Source organism: Medicago truncatula, chromosome 6, assembly GCF_003473485.1.
Source record: "Medicago truncatula cultivar Jemalong A17 chromosome 6, MtrunA17r5.0-ANR, whole genome shotgun sequence".
Taxonomy (NCBI): domain Eukaryota; kingdom Viridiplantae; phylum Streptophyta; class Magnoliopsida; order Fabales; family Fabaceae; genus Medicago; species Medicago truncatula.
The window spans coordinates 42,620,109-42,639,068 of NC_053047.1; the positions used below are offsets into that span (position 1 = coordinate 42,620,109).

Here is an 18,960-nt window from a genome sequence, read left to right on the forward strand (position 1 = left end):
TTTTCTTGATAATGCAAATGTTGTGGAGATAATCAATATAATTGGGTGTTGTCCTATATATTGAGGTGAAAATTGTGATTGTTGTCGCATTATCGAGTCCTTATACATGTCCATGCATCATAGTCGTGTTGAGATGATGTTTTATTCATCATAGGGCTTCGGCCTGGCAGAGATCTTTTGAGATCTGGATACGATGTTTTATTCGTTATAGGGCTTCGGCCTGGCAGAGATCTTTTTGAGATCTGGATATGGGTGACGACCCTGAGGTGATTTGGTACCACATGCATATATGTGTCAATATGTGCATATCATGACATGAGTCTTATTGATAAATGTGGTTGGTGGTTGTTCATAAAATGTGATTAATGATTGTTCATGAAATATGATTGAGGATTGTTCATGATATATGTGATTGGTGATTGTGTATGAATAATTGTGAATTGATATTTGTTCATGACACATGTGATTGATGATTATTGATGTGAGATATTGGGGTTTTGATGTAAGTATATCTATGAGAATATTATTATTGATCAAGTGCATGATGTTTAAATTGAGATATTCATGTTAACTGTTATTTGGATTATGATGATGTAATACTTACCCCCAGTGGATCTGTGATGGACCGCCTGCTTATCTGTATGGATGGGTAGACGTTGTGCAGGTGTAGATGCTTGGTGAGTTTTGCGCTTGGTGGATATCAGGAGCTTTCTCCGATATCGGTGGTTAGATGTTTAGTCGGCTCTGATCTAGGCTTGTGTTGTCGGTCTAGATTAGTTTATTTTGGATTTTGTTATGTTTGGAGATTACTCGTTTGTTGGGATTTTTGAGATGCATCATGTTGATGTAATTATTGATTCATAACATGTATATGTTGATTACTCTGGTTTATATTCCGCTGCAACTGTTGAGGTTTGTATACATGTTTATTGTTTTTTGAATTTTGAATGTGGCGTAGCCTCTATTTCTTGAATAAATGTATTATTCGCATGTTTAATTGCTTTAATAGAAATAGGAGTGTTACAGTTTGCTCTACATGTCCTCAACTATCAGGATAGGGGTCATCCAGTTCCGGATAACCAGTTGTAGGCTCATACTAGGGGGTACATGAGATGGTTCATTAGAGTATCATATCCTATTGTGAACCCCCCTACGGCCATTCCTGACTATGCAGCTACTGCCCCTCCTCGTCCTGTCCCTCCTTACGAGGAGGTTATTGTTGAGCAGTAGTGGGCCAGACATCCTCCAGCCCATAAATCATCAGCAACATCAGAGCCAGAGTGGACGGTGCAATGGGACATCCTGCTGTGTTTCATAATCCAGAGGAGGTTATGACTTGTGTAGTTTTTTTTGTTTGACATTTTGTTGGGATTTGGTTGTAATCCTATAACACTTGCGCTTTTTAGCGTTTTTATGATATTATTCGTTATTTTATTCCGTTGTTTTATTCCGTTATTTTTCGTAATATACTTATGAGTTAATGCTTGATTGAATGAATGTTTGAATGAATGATGAAAAATGTTTGCTTGAATGAATGTATGAAAGAAGGATTGAAAAAATAGGGAAAATAGAGGTTTCTGCCTCTTCTGGTTGTATGCACAGATTGTGCGTGAGTTAACTCACGCATGTGCTAATGGTTGTGTGAGTTAGTTCACGCAGTGTTTTACACTTGTGCTCTTTAAGTTGCGCAGCGTTAGTTAAATAACGCATAGTTTTACACTTGCGTGAGTTAACTAGTGCGAGGGTAAATTTGGAACGGCTGCAGGACGCGAGCAAAATGTGTTGGGTGAAGAGCAGAATTCTAAGAATTCACCTCCATCCTAATGGCCGATCGTGAGAGGGTCCAAACTCCAAAAAGCAGGTTCATCTAAACGTGAGAACTTTCGTTAATTTTTTTTATTGGGTGCTTGTACAAAGTTCTCCCAAAGTATGGCATTTGGTTTGTACCACTAAATAGAATGCCTCAACTTACACCACTAAAATAACCCTTTGTAGCAGCTTTTTCATCATAAGATCCGATCCGTTAGAATAAATTTAAAATATATCAATGGCTTATATTGAAATTGAGTAAGTTAGAGTAATGTAAAGTCAAAACTTGACTTTACCGATCTTGGTGAAACAACTTAAGATGGTTGTTTGTATAGCAATCTCTGAGGCTTACTAAGCTTTTATAAAGGATAGAGAAGTTCTAAAAGAGATCTTAATAACAAATGAAATGATGGTGGAATCAAAATAGCTAAAGATAAGAATTATTGTTTTTTAAGGTTAATTTTAAAAGGCATGACTTTATGTTGGAACATTGGTGTTTTTGACGTAATTCAAGGCCAAATCATGGAAATTGACAAAGCAAAGCATCATGCGAGGATTTGAGAAGATAACGAATGAAAATTCAAGACGCCTCTAAAAACATTTCAAAGAGGGGAAATTCTATTCCAAGTTCCATGACAAGTTTCATGGAAGAAAACACTCGAAAAGACGAAGACACGACATTTATGCGCGACAAAAACACAGTGACATGCGCCCTTGGGTGTGAGCTAGGCGGCTCGGGAGCGGTCTATGCACCCTCGTGCCAAGAAAAACCTCGGTAGTTAACTGCCGAAAAATATGTTATAATAACATAACAGACATCGGAGTTTCCAAAACTCCATTGTTGCGTTTTTGATTCTCCTTGGTGCGATTTTGAGCAATTTGAAGTCATTCCAAGCCAATTTCAATCACAAAAACAAGTAAGTTTTTTGAATCCTATTGCATTGTTGTTTTGTGGTCAAATTGTTTGTATTTTTTTGTTAAATTTCAATTACATAGGTTCGATTATATAGGTTTTATTGATTTTATGATTTAATGATATGTTAGGATAGTTTAGGTTAGAATGGTTAGAATTGTTAGGTTTAGGTTTTGATGAATCGTTGTAGAATTGTTAGAATTGTTTAGGTTTAGGTGTAGGTTTTGATGATAGTTTAGATTTAGGTTTAGGTTTAGTTTTTGATTTTACGATTTTATGGTATGGTTGTTTAGTTAGGTTTTGATCACCATTTTTTTTTAATGTAGATATGTCTCAGAATCAGGGTAACGTTCAGGGTGATGAGAAGAACAAAGAAAAATCACCTATGACGTGGCACATAATTGTTTGTGATGGTTCCGGAAAAAAAAATGTTCGACGGTTCCGGTGTAAAATCACTCGAGGTTGAGGAGGAGCGGGAGGAGCGGGAGGACATGTTATTTCGGTCCTCAACCAAAACAAGGTGCCCTAGGGACTGTAGTGGCAACCCGATTGACTTGTGTGACGAGGAAGAATGAATGTAATGGTTTTTAATGCCTAATTGTTTTGGATTTTTTTATGTTTTATTTTCGAGTCGTCCACATTTTGTTTGACATTATGGTACCTAGAATAAAATCGCATTTGCAATAATTTTGATTAAAGTCGCATTTTGAATAATGCGTATTCGAATAAAATCTTATTAAATCTAACGTGAATCCAACTAATTAAAATTGCGTAATGAATAAATAAATTCGAAAAGTGAATAAATAAGATAATTATTGTTCCATTCAAAACAAAATATATGTTATCACATTACATTGCATTACATTACATTCCGGAATGTACCTTCCAACTGCAACAATTATCTTACCACTGAATGGGGAAAATTCAAACTTGCTAAACAGCAGGACTCCGGCATCCGATGAGCATCTGCAACGATGGTATTCAAGTGTTAAAAGAATGAGGTGCATTCCTTGACGCTTGAATACCATTGTTCAAGATGCACATCGCATGCTGGATTCCTGCCGTTTAACAAGTTTGAATTGCCCCATTCTGAGGAAGACAATTGTTGCAGTTGGACGTTTGTACCTCCCAACTACAACAATTGTGTTACCTTTGAATGGGGTAAATTCAAACTTGACAAGCAGCAGGACTCCAATATTCGACCGGCATTCCCAATGTTCCATTCAAAAGATTAAATTCTTGTTAGGTTGGGATTAAATTACGGTATTCAAATGTCAAAAGAAAGAGGTCCATTCGTTGACACTTCAATACCTTCATTTAAACCAGCCTAACAAGAATTTAATCTTTTGACAGGAACAATGGGAATGCCGGTCGAATATTGGAGACCTGCCGTTTGACAAGTTTGAATTACCCCATTCAAAGGAAGACAATTGTTGTAGCTAAAAGGTGCATTCATTCCGTACTTAATGACGATCTTCTGGCGGAATCAAACTTTTGATGATATCTTCAGTTTTCCTCGGCAGTTAACTGCAGCCGGTTTTTGAATTCTTCCGCATTTAACTGCCGAGGGGGCAAAAGTGTATTTTACTCGTGTTTCTCAGCCATATAAAATGTGTCAACAATAATTCTCATTTGTATTTACTAATGAGAAGGTGACGAAAGAGTCTTTTGCCTCCTCTTTGTGATAATACAACTCTTTGCAATAATACAACTCTTCACGAAATTTGTAAGTAGAATTTGTGATAATACAACTCTTTGCAATAATACAACTCTTCACGAAATTTGTAAGTAGAATTTATGGAGAAAAAATTACTTTAACACGTTTAATAAACACTAAATCATATAATTTTTTTTATCTAGTTGGTGATGGATATGTCAGTCTACAACATCTTCAATTTACTTGGTCTGAAATTCAAGAAGCAACCAATAACTTTTCAAGGGAGAATGTTATAGGCAAGGGCGGGTTTGGAGATGTTTACAAGGTGAGTAAATGCAAGATAGCTTAGTGTGTATTTACTTATATATAATATGATAATTCTTGTTTTTATTTTCAAAGATAAACTAAACAATAAAGAACAGGTTATAAAAGTTTTTGAAAAATGCATTTGAAAAATAGATTAAATATTTCTGAAATTTTTGAAAAAGTTAGAAATTGTTATAGTGTTTTTGAAAATGCATTTTTTTCTAGCTAATTAGCACGCTTCTTCACTTTGTCACATAGAGTAAAATTTGAAATTTTTGTTTAAAATTTAATGAATTCTTATTTTTTATAATCTCATTTTGTTTAACAATTCTATTTGCTTCTGGTTAAGCCGTTGCAATAAAGAGAATGACAAGACCTCGCATGAATGGTGACAATTAACTTATATATGAGACCACAACGATAGGATTAGGGTATAAGGTTTAAGATTTAGGAAATCTCCATCACCGCAATTTTGTGAAATTAGTTGGCTTTTCTATTATAGAAACGAAAAAGGTTTTAATTTATGAGTTTCTATTTAGGTAGAAGATTTCCCTTTAAATTCTTTCATTTGTCAATATTTAGTTAGATTCACACATATAGCTTTTTTTATGTGAACTTAATTTTATTTCATTAACAACCATTAACTTGGCTTCAAAGAGTCAAGGCGTGTGTATATATATATATATATATATATATATATATATATATATATATATATATATATATATATATATATATGTGTGTGTGTGTTTTTTTTTTGTATTTGTGTATGTGTGTTGCCCACGTCACTCGTGCATGTTGAAAATAATATTTAATATAGACATTATCATACCCTAATTTTTGACCTAAGATCCCATTTCATTTGTCTTTTGGCCCGGAATATTTTTTTCCTTAAAAAAAAAATAAAATTGGCAGAGGGATTTTGAAATACCTCATTTTTGGTTTTTTTTTTCCACCTTTTTTAGTCATTTTATTTTAGTCCTTTTTCTTTATTTTTATTATTATTATTTTCTTTTTTATCTTGTCTTTTTTTAATTTTTTATTAAATAAAAAAAAGGAAACACAAAATGAAATTTTGTCAAGAATGATCTGGAGGGTATAGAACGTTCTGGTCATACTACAAATAAAATAAGATGACATCATCAAAGTGACATAACCAAGATGACATCTGATAATTCATCAATAGTTAGTATTTTTACAGTCATTTTTATGTAGTTTTAAGTTAAGTTGAATCAATTCAGAGTCTTTTTGAAAGTCAAATTGATATAAAAGAGGATTTTAAAAATACTTGATTGTGTTGGTTATTCTTGTTCTAATCATTTTTAACCAAACAAATTCTTGAAGTTTTTGTTCTCTATTCGTTTTTGACAGGTTGAGTTAATAAAGTAAACTTAATTTTGAGAAGTCATCAATGGTTAATTCAAGCACATAATCAAAGTTGTGAAGCATGAAAGATCAATGAACAATGTTCAACAAGAGAGTTAATTTCCAACGTTGGGCTGAACCTGTCTCTCTACAACACTTTTGGTGAACTCAATCAGCTTGATGTGGTCCCCACATTTTAAAATACATACCCAAAATTACTCACCTCATATTACCAATGTGGCAGGTTACATCTAATTTTAATTATTTGGTCCCACTATAACAAATTACCTTGAGATGAATGAATCAAAGCACGTGACTTGGAGGATGCGATATGGGCTTCTAAAATGTGGTATAAAAAGCCAACGCAAAACAAGAAGAGGGGGAGGAAGTTGGAACCGAGAGGAGAAAAGAGGGTTACGACACAAGGGTTACGGCTGCACTTTTGGGAGATCAATTGGAGGTGATTCAATTGACTTTGATCATCATTCAACTGTAATTCTATGTGCAATTCTCAATTCTTTTTTAACTTTTGACAAACATCATGAGTAGCTAATTTTTTTGTTGTTAGGGATGAGATTATCTAGATGATAACTTTTGTTCTATGACTTTCTTTTGATTATTGAATAAGTTTATTGAATCATTTTTCTTATCTCTGTTCTTAATGCTTTTATTGCTTGGCCGCCTTTAAATTGATTTACAGTTTATATTGTGAAACGGAAGTTGAATTTATAAATGCTTGAGATAAGAAATTATTGCCTTTGTAATCTAGGAATAGATGCAAACCCTTGAAACCAATTACGAATTCTTGTTCCATCATGCTTAATTCTAATCTTAAATTCACAAAGGAATTAGGGATTATTTTAGGATTAATGATTTTGTCACTAAGGAATTAGGGCAAGAATAAATTAGAGAATTCGGTAATGATTTGATAAGTCCATTCAATGATCATATTCAAGTTGTTAACTCAAGATAGTCATCTAGTGAAACTCATCCCTGACAATTTTCTTATTATAGTTCAATCCAATTTTACTTTACTTAACTTTCATTATTGCAATCACACACAAATTCAGTAACTTTTTGTTCAATTAAATCACAAATATTATTCGACAGTATAACGCGATCCTCGAGTTCGACACTCGGTCTTACCGTTTTAATTTTACTACTTGCACGATTTCGTACACTTGCGAAAATCGCTATCAACATCACATGCCAACTTTCTTCTATTTGCTTCAAACTTAATCTCCAAGCTACAATTTTGCCTTGAGCTCCAAGTGTCCCAACTTCTATAAATAAAGGGAGTTTTGGAGAGAAAAGGGGGAGAAAAAAAATGAAAAAGTTTTAGATAGAGAAAAAAATCAGCAACACACCACTACAATTTTTTTTTAGTCTTAGCATCTTTCTTTTCTTCATCATCAACAACACAACCACCATTAACAAAAACCACCATTAAAACCACACAAAAAAAAAAAACCACATAAAACCACAAAAAAATCACACATTCATCACTACAAATCAACATAAAACCACCGTAAATCAACACAAAAAAACACCATCACTACCAAAAATAAAACAACCCTCATCTTTTTGTCTTTCTCTTTTCTTTTTTTTTGGTACAATTTTATCTTTCTCTTATTCTCCTCATAAAAGGTATATCATCTTCCCTTTTTCTCTTTCCTCTTTCTTCTCCTTTTCTCTTCCTCCTCTCCTGTTTCCCCTCTCTATTTTTTTTTTCATTTATTTTACATTAAATACACACATCTTAATCCAGAGTGCTCAGGTCTTAAACTAACTTTTAATATTATATTGTTGTTTAATTTATTTATTCTCCAGAACAATATGGTCCTTATTAATTAAATAAATCCAGAGTACTCTGGTCCTAACCAAATCTTAATATTAGCTTGCAATTAAGTTAAATCACTCTCCAGAATAATCTGGTCCTAATTAATAATTAAATTAATCCAGAGTTCTCTGGTCCAAAATATATCAGTGATATTGTTCTACTTTTTTTTATCTTTATATTTCTCCAGAATATTCTTGTCCGTGTTAAAATAACTTCATAATTCAGCTTAATATCATTTTTTTCATTCTGCTTATATAATCGTTCTCCAAAATATTTTGGTCCTATATATTTTGGTCCTATATATATAAAATACTATTTATTTGTTGGACTAACATTAACCAAAATTCTTTTTTTTGACGCCCGTGTTCGTTTAATTTTTTCTCAAATGGATACCGTCGCACAAGTGTGAGTCCGCCCCTTTTTAAGCAAAACTTTTTTCACGCCCATGTGCGTTCAATCTTTTTCTCAAACGGATACCACCGCCAAGTGCGAGTCCGTCTCTCTCTCTTTTTAAGCAAATTTTTTCGCCCAAGCACGACTAAATCATTTTCATAAATAAAATCAATCAACACACAAACATTTTTTACCCAGAACTACGTAGCTTTGATTTCTCCATCGCACCTGGAGATACGTAGGAGCAAGATGAAACTCTTTTCAAGCACAATAATAAATCAATAAAAATGTAAAAAACAATTTTTCTGTTTTTAAACAATGTAAAAAACATTTTTTTCCCTCTATTTTTAAACATTGCATGTATAAATCAATAAAAATGTAAAAAAAACAAATTTTCTGTTTTTTTTTAATTCACTATTCTTAAATTCCTTCTTTGTCGATAAAAAAAAACAAGCAAGTTTAAGCACAAAAAGTTAAATAAAATCAAGAGGTTCTCGTAGAGTACTACGAATATTTAGGATGCTAACACCTTCCCTAAATATAACCAACTCCTGAACCCTCAATCTTTAAAAATGTGGTATTTGAACCTTTTTTCATTTTCTTTTGAAAAGAATTAAAAGTTCAGTCGTGAATAAAAATAGTGACTCTATGCTAATAAAATACCTTGATCTCCGAAAAATGATGCGACAAACATTATTTACTAATTGTTAGAGATCTTAAAATAACAAAATAATATTGAAATGATACAAATATAAATTAATTTTTTACTTTTACAAACTTTGATTACACACTACTTGTCCTAATATATTTAGAACAACCGACATCGAATTAGATTGATATTAAATCTGAAGACAAAAAGAATTCGAAGTTTAAATAACCAATAAAATAGTTAGGATTGAAATCGATGTTGGAATATGATATTATTAAAAATATCATATTCGATGTTGTTTACTGAGTAGTATATATATATATATATATATATATATATATATATATATATATATATATATATATATATATATATATATATATATATCCAAACATGGATATTTAATCACTCCTAAGCAGTGGGGGCCAAGGATTTTACAAAATGATGCATTGAGAATCTACAGACCCTCATTATCACAAACCATTAATTATCGAGTGCATTTAGATTACATGTAAAATATGAGATTTGAGGTCATTTTTTTTTTCTCTGGAGGGAATACTAGATTGAAATTATGAGATTAACAAATGTTATTTGTTTTGTGTAGAGAAGAGAAAAACTATCCTAATTGTTGTTCCTCTTGTTGGTTTGGCGATGCTATTGGCTATCTATTTTTATTTACTAGTGAGAAGGCGACAAAAGAGTCTTTTACCTCCTCTTTGCGATAATATTATAACTCCTCTTTCACATACCACTTGAGCTTCGAGTGAACATGTTTACAAAATTTGACGTACGAAATATGAAGCCTAATACAAAACCTAAAAAACTCAGGGGCTTAAAACCCTTGCTTTAGTGGCAGACCCCTTAGGTCGGCCCTGTCGTCGCTCACAACCAAACATGCTTGTTTAAGAATATAAACCTCTATTATGGTTCGTATCCTTAGGTCGGCCCCTTCGTCGCTCACAAAGTTCGTATCCACAAGGAACGTTGTTAATTTCTACTTAACAAGTTCGTTAAAATAAAGGATGTATTAAATTTATGGGTTGCCCTAGGCAGTTGGATTTGGTTGCAATAAAAAGTAATAACGGAAAATAAAATGGTTTGATAATTGGATTAAAACAGATGATCAAGCCTTTCGAATCCTCTATTGCTCACTATGAGTAATTTGCCTCTCTTCTCTCTCAAAGAAATTAACCTAGCTTTACGACAGATTAACTAAGTGGTTTTGATCAATCTCTTGACTCAAAACCCTTTCCTAAGTTATAACCTTTTAATCTCTTAAACCGATTGAATAACCGCGGAACCATGGTGAGAACGTTAATTCATAAGTCATAATCGTCAATTTCCTATCTCTAGGTTCCTATGTTGAATTAAACAGAATTACTATTTCAGGATTAAAAGCTAGGGTTAGTAGTCATTCAATTCCTAAGATCAATTTATGTGATTGAAAGAAGCTAGGGTTAGTAGTCATATAAACAATCATAAGAAAAGCATTAAGCACAAATAATTCTGAATAAAGACTAGGTTTTCATTGAAGTCAAAGAGAGTTCTTAACAAATTACATGGTTCACAGATCACAAAGATTCATCTCATGGCTTAATCAATCTAAGAGCTTAGCTACTCATAACTAAACAATCAAACACATAGAAAATAGCGAACATACATAAACCAGAACCAACTATGAGATGGGTGAGATCCACTGCGTGTTCTTCAGCTTCCTGGTGCCGTCTATGCTCTGTTTAGGTCTCCAAAATCGCAGCTTCTGGTCGCATCTGACTTTTATAGACAAAGAATTAGGGTTTCAGAAAAGCCCACCATCGTGCCACGTTTCACGTCCATCGTGGCAAGATTCCTTCATTAATCTGACGTGGCAGCAAATTTACTAAATCATCGTGGCACGTTACATATCCATCGTGCCACGATTTTTCCAGTATCTTCAAGTAAATTCTACGCTTCAAACGTGCCACGATTCAAGTCCATCGAATCTTGAGCAAAACTTCTCTTTTATGAATCTTGAGCTGATTTAACCATGTATACAAGTATTGGACTCTCAAAACATTACAAAAAAGACACAAATATGACTAAAAAAACTAGTAATGATGTACTGTCATCATATAGTATCTATCATAGTGCATGTTGCAGCAATTTGCATTTATCAACTTGACAACAAGCGACAATTTTTGAGATCATGTATTGGCCACTGAGGACCTATTACATCATGTGTTGCTCGAGTGGGATACATCAACGAGTTACATGAAGTGGTATATCAGGATATATATATATGATACATTTGTATGTTTTACTGACTCTTTAAGTAATCCCTCCTAGACAACAGTAGAAAAAGTACTTGTAGAGATTACGAATACCTGCATGTAGACTTAGCACCACATTTAGATTTCATTAGGACATTAGAATCTGAGTTAATGAAAAATGGTCATGTGGAGTCGGTGACTTTGATCTGAGAAGTTTTTTAGCAGATATTTAGAAAGTACCGAGGAGGGATGTTGTACCATCGTAAGAGGAGGGATGTTATGTGTTATATGTTGATGTATGTCTATAATATGTTTTGGTGTGTGTTGCAAGTAGGTATAAAGTTGCAAACATGTGTACTCTATATGTTGATACATTTTAGATTATATAGACTGAACTCATATTTTACACATTCGATTTATATATTCCTAAATAATTCAAAGTAAATATGATTTACCAACAAACTTTTGGTGTTTTGGATTTTGATTGATTTTGGATTATATAATCCAAAATTTCGTAAATATGCTTCAAATTATATAACCCGAATAAATGCAAAATGAAAAAACTTGAGGGTCACAAAACACAGAAAGGGTGGGGGTAAGAAATTCCCTTTTGGCCGCCATGTCTTATTACCTTTATCTCTTAATATGGCCGCATACGAAATTGCATAATCCTTAAGCCAGGACAATGTGTTCTTTTTTGCGTTGACTCCCAACATTCACTCTAACAATCACTCTCTTATCAATATATATTTCAAAACATAAATTATACTCCTTTCATCACATAATAAAAGACTTGTTTGACTATTTCACACATATTATAAAAATGAATAAAATAAAGAGATTACAATTTACTTACTATATTATTCTTATCAAATCTTTTTATAAGTATTGAGTTTCTACAACTGTTTAATTGTGACCGATCTCCATCAAAAAATTGGACACACAAGAAGCTCTCCTCACTCATTTTGTTGTTTTGATTATTATTACTACCATAAATGCAAAATAAAAAATATTAACCTGAGAGTTGTATATCTATATATTGTTATATAGAGGATATAATTTAAAAATATAATTGTTCTTAACTTAAAAATTGAAAATGTCATTCTTGAAAAATTATTTTTCAAAATAATTTTCTAAGAACTTTATCCAGACTAAATTTTTATTACTGACACCTTTATTAGCATCATATAGCACTCAAATTGCTACATTGCGTGGAAGTGGAATAAATTTTTCACACATTTAAATTTCCTTGGTCATTTTAAGATAATTTGTACATTGGTTACAAGTGATATGAAATCGATCATAGATCACACATTTGTGTGAAATCAGAGTTGATGTTGGGTAGAATTGATATTCAAGAATCAGAGAAGTTTCCATGGATTACCCGCATCCGTGTTGAATTTCTTGAGTCTTCCAAGCAACATAACAAGTATAAGAATGATCTTACCCTCATCACTCCATTTTCCAACAAATCCAATCCACTTGTTTTCACAATTTGCCTCTCGATGCAACTGTCGTTCACAACTGTATCCCATAGTAAATCCTACGTTCTGATATGCACTGTCACACAAAACATGCGTTAGTGTTTATATTATCCGTGCAACATTTAAAAAGTGTATTACATCCAACATTATTAACGTTCAAAAAATGTTTATGGCATCAAATATTATTACTTACATACATCTTCTTTTTATTGTTTTTCAATTCAATATTAATTTTACAGATAAATATTTCATCAACAACGTTATAAATAAATTAATTGATCCAATTTTTTTTAAATTAAGACAGGGTAATAAATCTATGAACCTTAGTTTCAAGAGCAGTGAATTTCGACTTACCAACTTTGAAATAGACATCCACATACACACTTTTAACTGAGTTTGATGAAAAAAGGATAATGGTGCATATATATCATGATCTAAAGGACTAGGTGTACACTTTTAATGACTTAATAGACCAATTTAAACTAAAAAAACCAATATGATACAAATGTTAAACTTAATAGACCAATTTAAGGGAGCTTCTATGATCAACACACAAATTAAAAGTATATATTTGACCTATATTATAAAGATACATATGAGTTAGTTTTAATCTTTATATCCTTGTTTATAGTTTATGTTATACTATCTCTGTCGCAAATTATAAATCGCTCTATAAAAAACAAATTGTCCCAAATTAAAAGCTGTTTTACAATTCCAATGAAATATCAATGTTACTTTTCCTATTATACCATTAATTATTTATTACTCTCTTTACTTTCAATTCTTTAATTTATCTCTCACATACCATGTATTAATGAAAATTTCATAAAATAACTCATAATATATATTTCTCATACGTAATTAATTACATTTTTTAATATGTGTAAAATGTCCAAAATATCGTATAATTTAGAACGAAGGAAGTACTTTCTTAGATTTACCTTTGTCTCTGGTATAATAATTATCTTCCATGTAATCTCACTTTTCATTACAATATCTAAAATACAACAAAATATAAGAGAGAAAATATGGATAGATGGACATGTAGAACTTGACTTTTTCGATGGTAGTAATAATTACTATAATAATCCCTCTATTCTAAATTACATTTCATTTTAGCAAAATTTATTTGTTCAGAATTATATGTCATTTTACTATATCATGATTAATTAATGTTTATTTTTCTATTATGTCATTTACTATTTATTACTTTTATTTTCACATTCTTTAAATTTGTGTTTTTCATACCATCAGTGAATTATATTTTTGTAAAATAATTGATAATTACTTTTTTTTATACTTCCTCCGGTCCTATTTATAAGAGAATTTTGGGTCAACAAAAATTGATGTATCTAGTTAAAAATTCAGTCCAAATACATTCACTTTTGTTGACCTAAATTTTTCTTATAAATAGGACCGGAGGTAGTATAAAATTAATTTTATTTCTCAATATATGTGAAATTATTAGAATGATATATAATTTAGAACGGCGAGGAGTAATTATTATAAGAAGTTTTTTTTACCAAATTATTATAAGAACCGTTTCCTTACAAGAAAAAGCGTTAATATCGTGACATCCATCTTTTTTGTTTTGCTAAATAAATTATGTCATCAATCATTTTCGTTGTTGTATTATTAGTGATTTTTTTCCTAAAAATATTAAGGGGTGTTGTGATTTGTAGTCCAACAAGTAGCTAGCAAGATAATCTTTATATTTTGTAAAAGAAAAAGCATGAGAATCTCAATAAAAAAACAAGTAACATGATATCTTGATGTTTTTCTTTAATATATTAGACACACTTATATTCTAACATATTCTTCATGAGATCTTTAAAGTTGCTCTTCTCCTTTTGTTTTTAATGCTCTATTACTATTAGCAGATTCTACATGTATTCATTTTTCTAGAAAACTTCTTTGTAAAATACAAGATCATTGAGATTACTCTCTTGGAGCGACAACCTTATTATTTTTTTACAATAATACGTTCATGCATGTAATTAATTATTTAAACTATTAATTTTTAATGAATACATTATAATAGTCAACCTTTCAATTATGATAATTACCGTGTAAAAAGTAAAAACAACTTATAAATCAAAATTAGGTTGTTTTATCCTTCTAAACAAAACCAGGCTACATGGATTAGAATGTATGGATATAAATGACACAAAGTGGGCATATGCATGAGTTGTAATCCTAGTTGTCTTGTTTTGGTTGATATAACTCTTGTCTGCTAAGATGAATATCGTACACGCACTTGATATATATTCGACTCGATATTTGCCATGTTGATTTTAATCATATTTTGTTTTGGTGTAAATGGTATCTTCTGTGTGTGCAACTGCAAAGATTAATCATTTAAATTTTGTATGAGTTAAATAGACTGCAAACTCTCCACTTAACCTGAATTCGAACTCAGGTTAAACTAGAATGATTTAAATCATATTTAATTAAGAATACCCGCACTTTTTAATAGTCGTATATTCTTATGAATATCTGCTATGTGGATTTTAAATAGATTTTGTGATATATCAATGTTATATGTTAACTATCCTCCCGATTATCTAGAAACCAAATTTTAGTTTTGCTGAATGATTCTTCTCAGAAAAATTTATTTGAGTTCAATCACTTTATTAAAAATTCTAATGAAAATACAAATTTGGTTGAAGGATTTGTCTTAGAAAAATTATATTTATGGTGTCACCTATCATTATAATTTTTTAACATACCCACTTCGATCATAATTATTAATAAAAGTTTACTTTTCACCAGTTTAATTGGATAATTAATGTATATAGTCTACAATACATATTAGATACATAAATTACTTAATAAATTTAAGAAGTAAATTTTATAGTAATAATAATAGTAATAATCGGAGGAAGTATATCTCATTTAAAGTGAAGACAAAACAAAGTAACTTGAATAATTATAAACCCAAAAAAGATTTTTTTTTTTTTTTAATGTTGGAATTAAAGAGGTGATATTTAATATAAATCTAACCTGACAACTTCAACAGCAATATTGAAGACATTGAAATTGAGTGGATCGTCCTTCAATTGTTTCCTCTCAGTTATGCAAACTAGTATGATGAAAATGACTAAATAAGATATTCGAGATAATATTTTATTCTCTGTTACTTTTTCTCTTCTCTTATTCTGCTTTCTCTCACTGCTTTCCGACATTTTCCCATTGTCTTCCCAAGGGAGGAATGAGGTGTAAGGTGGAAGGTACCTGTACAAATTATCATGATGGTTATTATTTGCTTATTTATTAATAACTCAGTAAACAGTATTATATACTATGCTAAATTTTATTTTGGTCATCTAAATTATACTATTTAGATTTTACTTTTGTTGTTTGGAGTCTCACATCGAGTTGATTAAAAAGTTTGATATGATATTTAAGTGAGGAGGTTCTCTCATCTAACAGACTAGTTTTTGGGTTGGACTCTCATCATTGACTTTAAGTCCTAACAATTGGTGCTTTCGTTGAGAGTTGGACCATAGAAATGACTATCTATAGGCTAATTTAAGGTGTTCCACCGAATACTAACATGTGAGTGAAGCCTTCAAAAAGGAAAGAGCTACGATCAGGTCAGTGTCTCGATAGAGTGAAAGCATCCGTGAACGTCGGCTCTTAAAGGGCGCGACAATGTTAGGAGTCTCACATTGAGTAGATTAAAGTGCTTGATGTGGTATTTTTTTCTCTCTCCATTCATGTTTATTAATTACAAACACTACACACTTTAAAAGTCTCCTAACTTGTTTCTTTTTATTTTTAAGGAAATGTTAACTTGTGTCCTCAAGGCACATGTTAAGGAACTTAAAATAGAAATTTTATCAAGGAAATTGTGCCAATTTATTCTTCTAGAGATTAAAAATTAATGTTTTGTAATACATATTTACTGTTTATAAAATCTTTAACATGTGCCTTAAAGTCACAGGTTAGCATGATCCTTATTTTAATCCCTTAAATTATACACATTATACACTTTTCAGCTCTTAAAATTTAAAGATTAGAAAACTATATAGTGCTCTAAGTTAAATGTTAGACATTTTGATCCCTTAGTTACAAACAAACATAAATGACTAGTCAAGCTAAGGACTTAGATGCTCCTAAGAGAATCCACATATAATTCTCTACATTTGTGTATTTTAGTGGGTCACACAAATGAATATCCTTCAATTGTAATTTTTTTGATATTATCATGTAGAAACATTCAATCTCTTCAATTCAATCCCTCAATTTTTTTAATTAAATCTTTCTATGAAACTCTATATCATTATAATTGAAATAAAAAAGTATTTTAATGTAAAAAATATGTGGATATGAAAAGAAATATAGTAGTGTGTGTGTTTATTAGTGTTGTACATTTGGAGTGCCTACCTATTCAACACACTTATTGTGTTAGGTATTCCCATTCAAAATGGCCTAATAATAATAATAATAATAATAATTAGTGGTTTAAAAGAAAGAGAGAGTGAGAGAAACTAACATCATGAGGACAAATAGTACCAAGATTGCTTGTGATATAATTGAGAGGTCCACAATAGTTTCTCCAGCGTGTCTTGAATTTATGCTTTGGAATAACACACCAATCAATTTTTGATAATAATTCAACTCTTTCAAACCTTCTGAATTCCAATCCATTAGACAAAACAAAGTAACTTGAATAATAATAAACCCAAAAACAGTAGCCATAAGATAAAGAGTGTGTTTCCAATGTAACAAGTGTTTGTAACCAACCTCCTCTACATTGTTCAAAAGATACCTACACTCTTTCTTCTTATAGAATTTCCCCAATACCCATATACAAAATCTCAAGCATGGAGGGTATAATGTGTTCCCAAGAAGTAGTTGTGGAATGAGGATAAGAAGAAGACCTGAATTCTTTCTAAAAACAACCATGTTTTCATTTGTTGGAATAAATCCACAACTTGAAAATGTTGAAACTATAGTAAAAAGAGAAAATGTGAACATTTTTAGACCCTTGTTTTCTAGTACTTGTTTAGCACTAGGAATCATTGCAAGGTAAAGAGACACCCCAAATACACCTATAATATGTAGAATTATAATGTAACCAAGAACTATATAACCCAAATATTTCATAGACAAATACCTCAAATTTTCACTTGTGGTACTCAATGGTTCATGTGATTTAATGTTTGGATTTGATAAGGAAGTTATGTGAGGGTTAGAATTTGTGACCATTTCAACTTCAATCTGAATTTGATCAACAATGATGGGGTTTGCAAAAGCAAAACGTGCATGAGAAGAATCGATTTTACCTAGATCAGTTTTGAGCTTTAATCTAATGAAATAAAGCCCTAACATGGAGGTAAAGATTTCACCACCTATGAACATTAAGATGGTAATGATGATTAATTGAGGGTTAGAAAAAAATTCCATTTCAACCGTGGACATGCTTGAAACTGTGGTGGATGAAACGGATGTGAAGAACAAATCTAAGTTTTTAGGTGATGTTTGATATAAAGGGTTTAGAGCTTTGAGAAATCCAAACCCAAAAAAGGAAATAGAGATGAAATATAGAATTTGAACACATAATGGATTTGCTCTTAGGAGGATGAAGCGATAAAAACATATTCCTAAGAAAAAAAATGATTTGGTTAGACAAGCAAATTTTTGAAATGAAGTGTTACAAAGGAGTTGAAACTTTTTCATATAACAACCTAAGATCTCCATCTTGATTTGTTGCAATGATTGATTTCCAATGCAAGAGTGTGTGTGTATTTAAAGAATAATTTCCGTGTGGGTAATGCTACACTTTATGTGGCTATCATGTGTTTATTTAAATGTCTTTTTATTTATTTTTATAATAATTTGTATAGACTTTTGTCTTTTCCTATAATAATTAATTTGTATGGAGTTTTGTCTTAGTATATCTGATATTTAAGGTCCAACACTGAACCATCATCCATTTTTACCTACTATAGCTGGTTAGTTTGATGCCCTAGAGTTTTAATGAGTATGTATTAAACATTCAATCATTTAGAGTGGCAAAGAATTTTTCATATTAGAATAAAAGTATATATGCGTCAAAAAAAAATTAGGATATAATCCCTCTCAAAAATATGCAATTGTAATATAACCATCCCGTGTAAAACCCGTGTCCAGTTATTGGTTATACTATTAGTTATGCACTGAGTCTGACTTAAAGAATAAAAGAACAAGACCAAGAATAAGTAGTTTTTCTACCAAATAAAAATAAATAAATAGTTTTGGCTTTTTCATATATAACAGATTTTGAGTACTTCTTTTCTCTTCAGAATTG

General features: G+C 31.2%; 1 protein-coding gene across 1 annotated transcript; it reads right to left on the reverse strand.

Annotated features, from left to right (window-relative positions):
- Positions 1-12,329: 12,329 nt before the first annotated feature.
- On the reverse strand, positions 12,330-18,405 carry LOC25497021 (probable cation transporter HKT6). The gene is made up of 3 exons (XM_013597791.3): positions 17,164-18,405; positions 15,669-15,899; positions 12,330-12,741 (listed from the first exon to the last, which is right to left on the reverse strand). Exons 1-3 carry the CDS (start codon positions 18,369-18,371, stop codon positions 12,543-12,545), a joined length of 1,638 nt encoding a protein of 545 aa, XP_013453245.1. The 5' UTR covers positions 18,372-18,405; the 3' UTR covers positions 12,330-12,542.
- Between the last annotated feature and the right edge of the window lie 555 nt (positions 18,406-18,960).

Coding starts and splice junctions, on each gene's coding strand:
- LOC25497021 (XM_013597791.3), bottom strand. CDS start 18,371: ATGGAGATCTTAGGTTGTTATATGAAAAAGTTTCAACTCCTTTGTAAC. Junction 15,900..17,163: donor GTACTATTTGTCCTCATGAT/GTTAGTTTCTCT, acceptor TAATTTGTACAG/GTACCTTCCACCTTACACCT. Junction 12,742..15,668: donor ATTGCTGTTGAAGTTGTCAG/GTTAGATTTATA, acceptor TTTGTGTGACAG/TGCATATCAGAACGTAGGAT.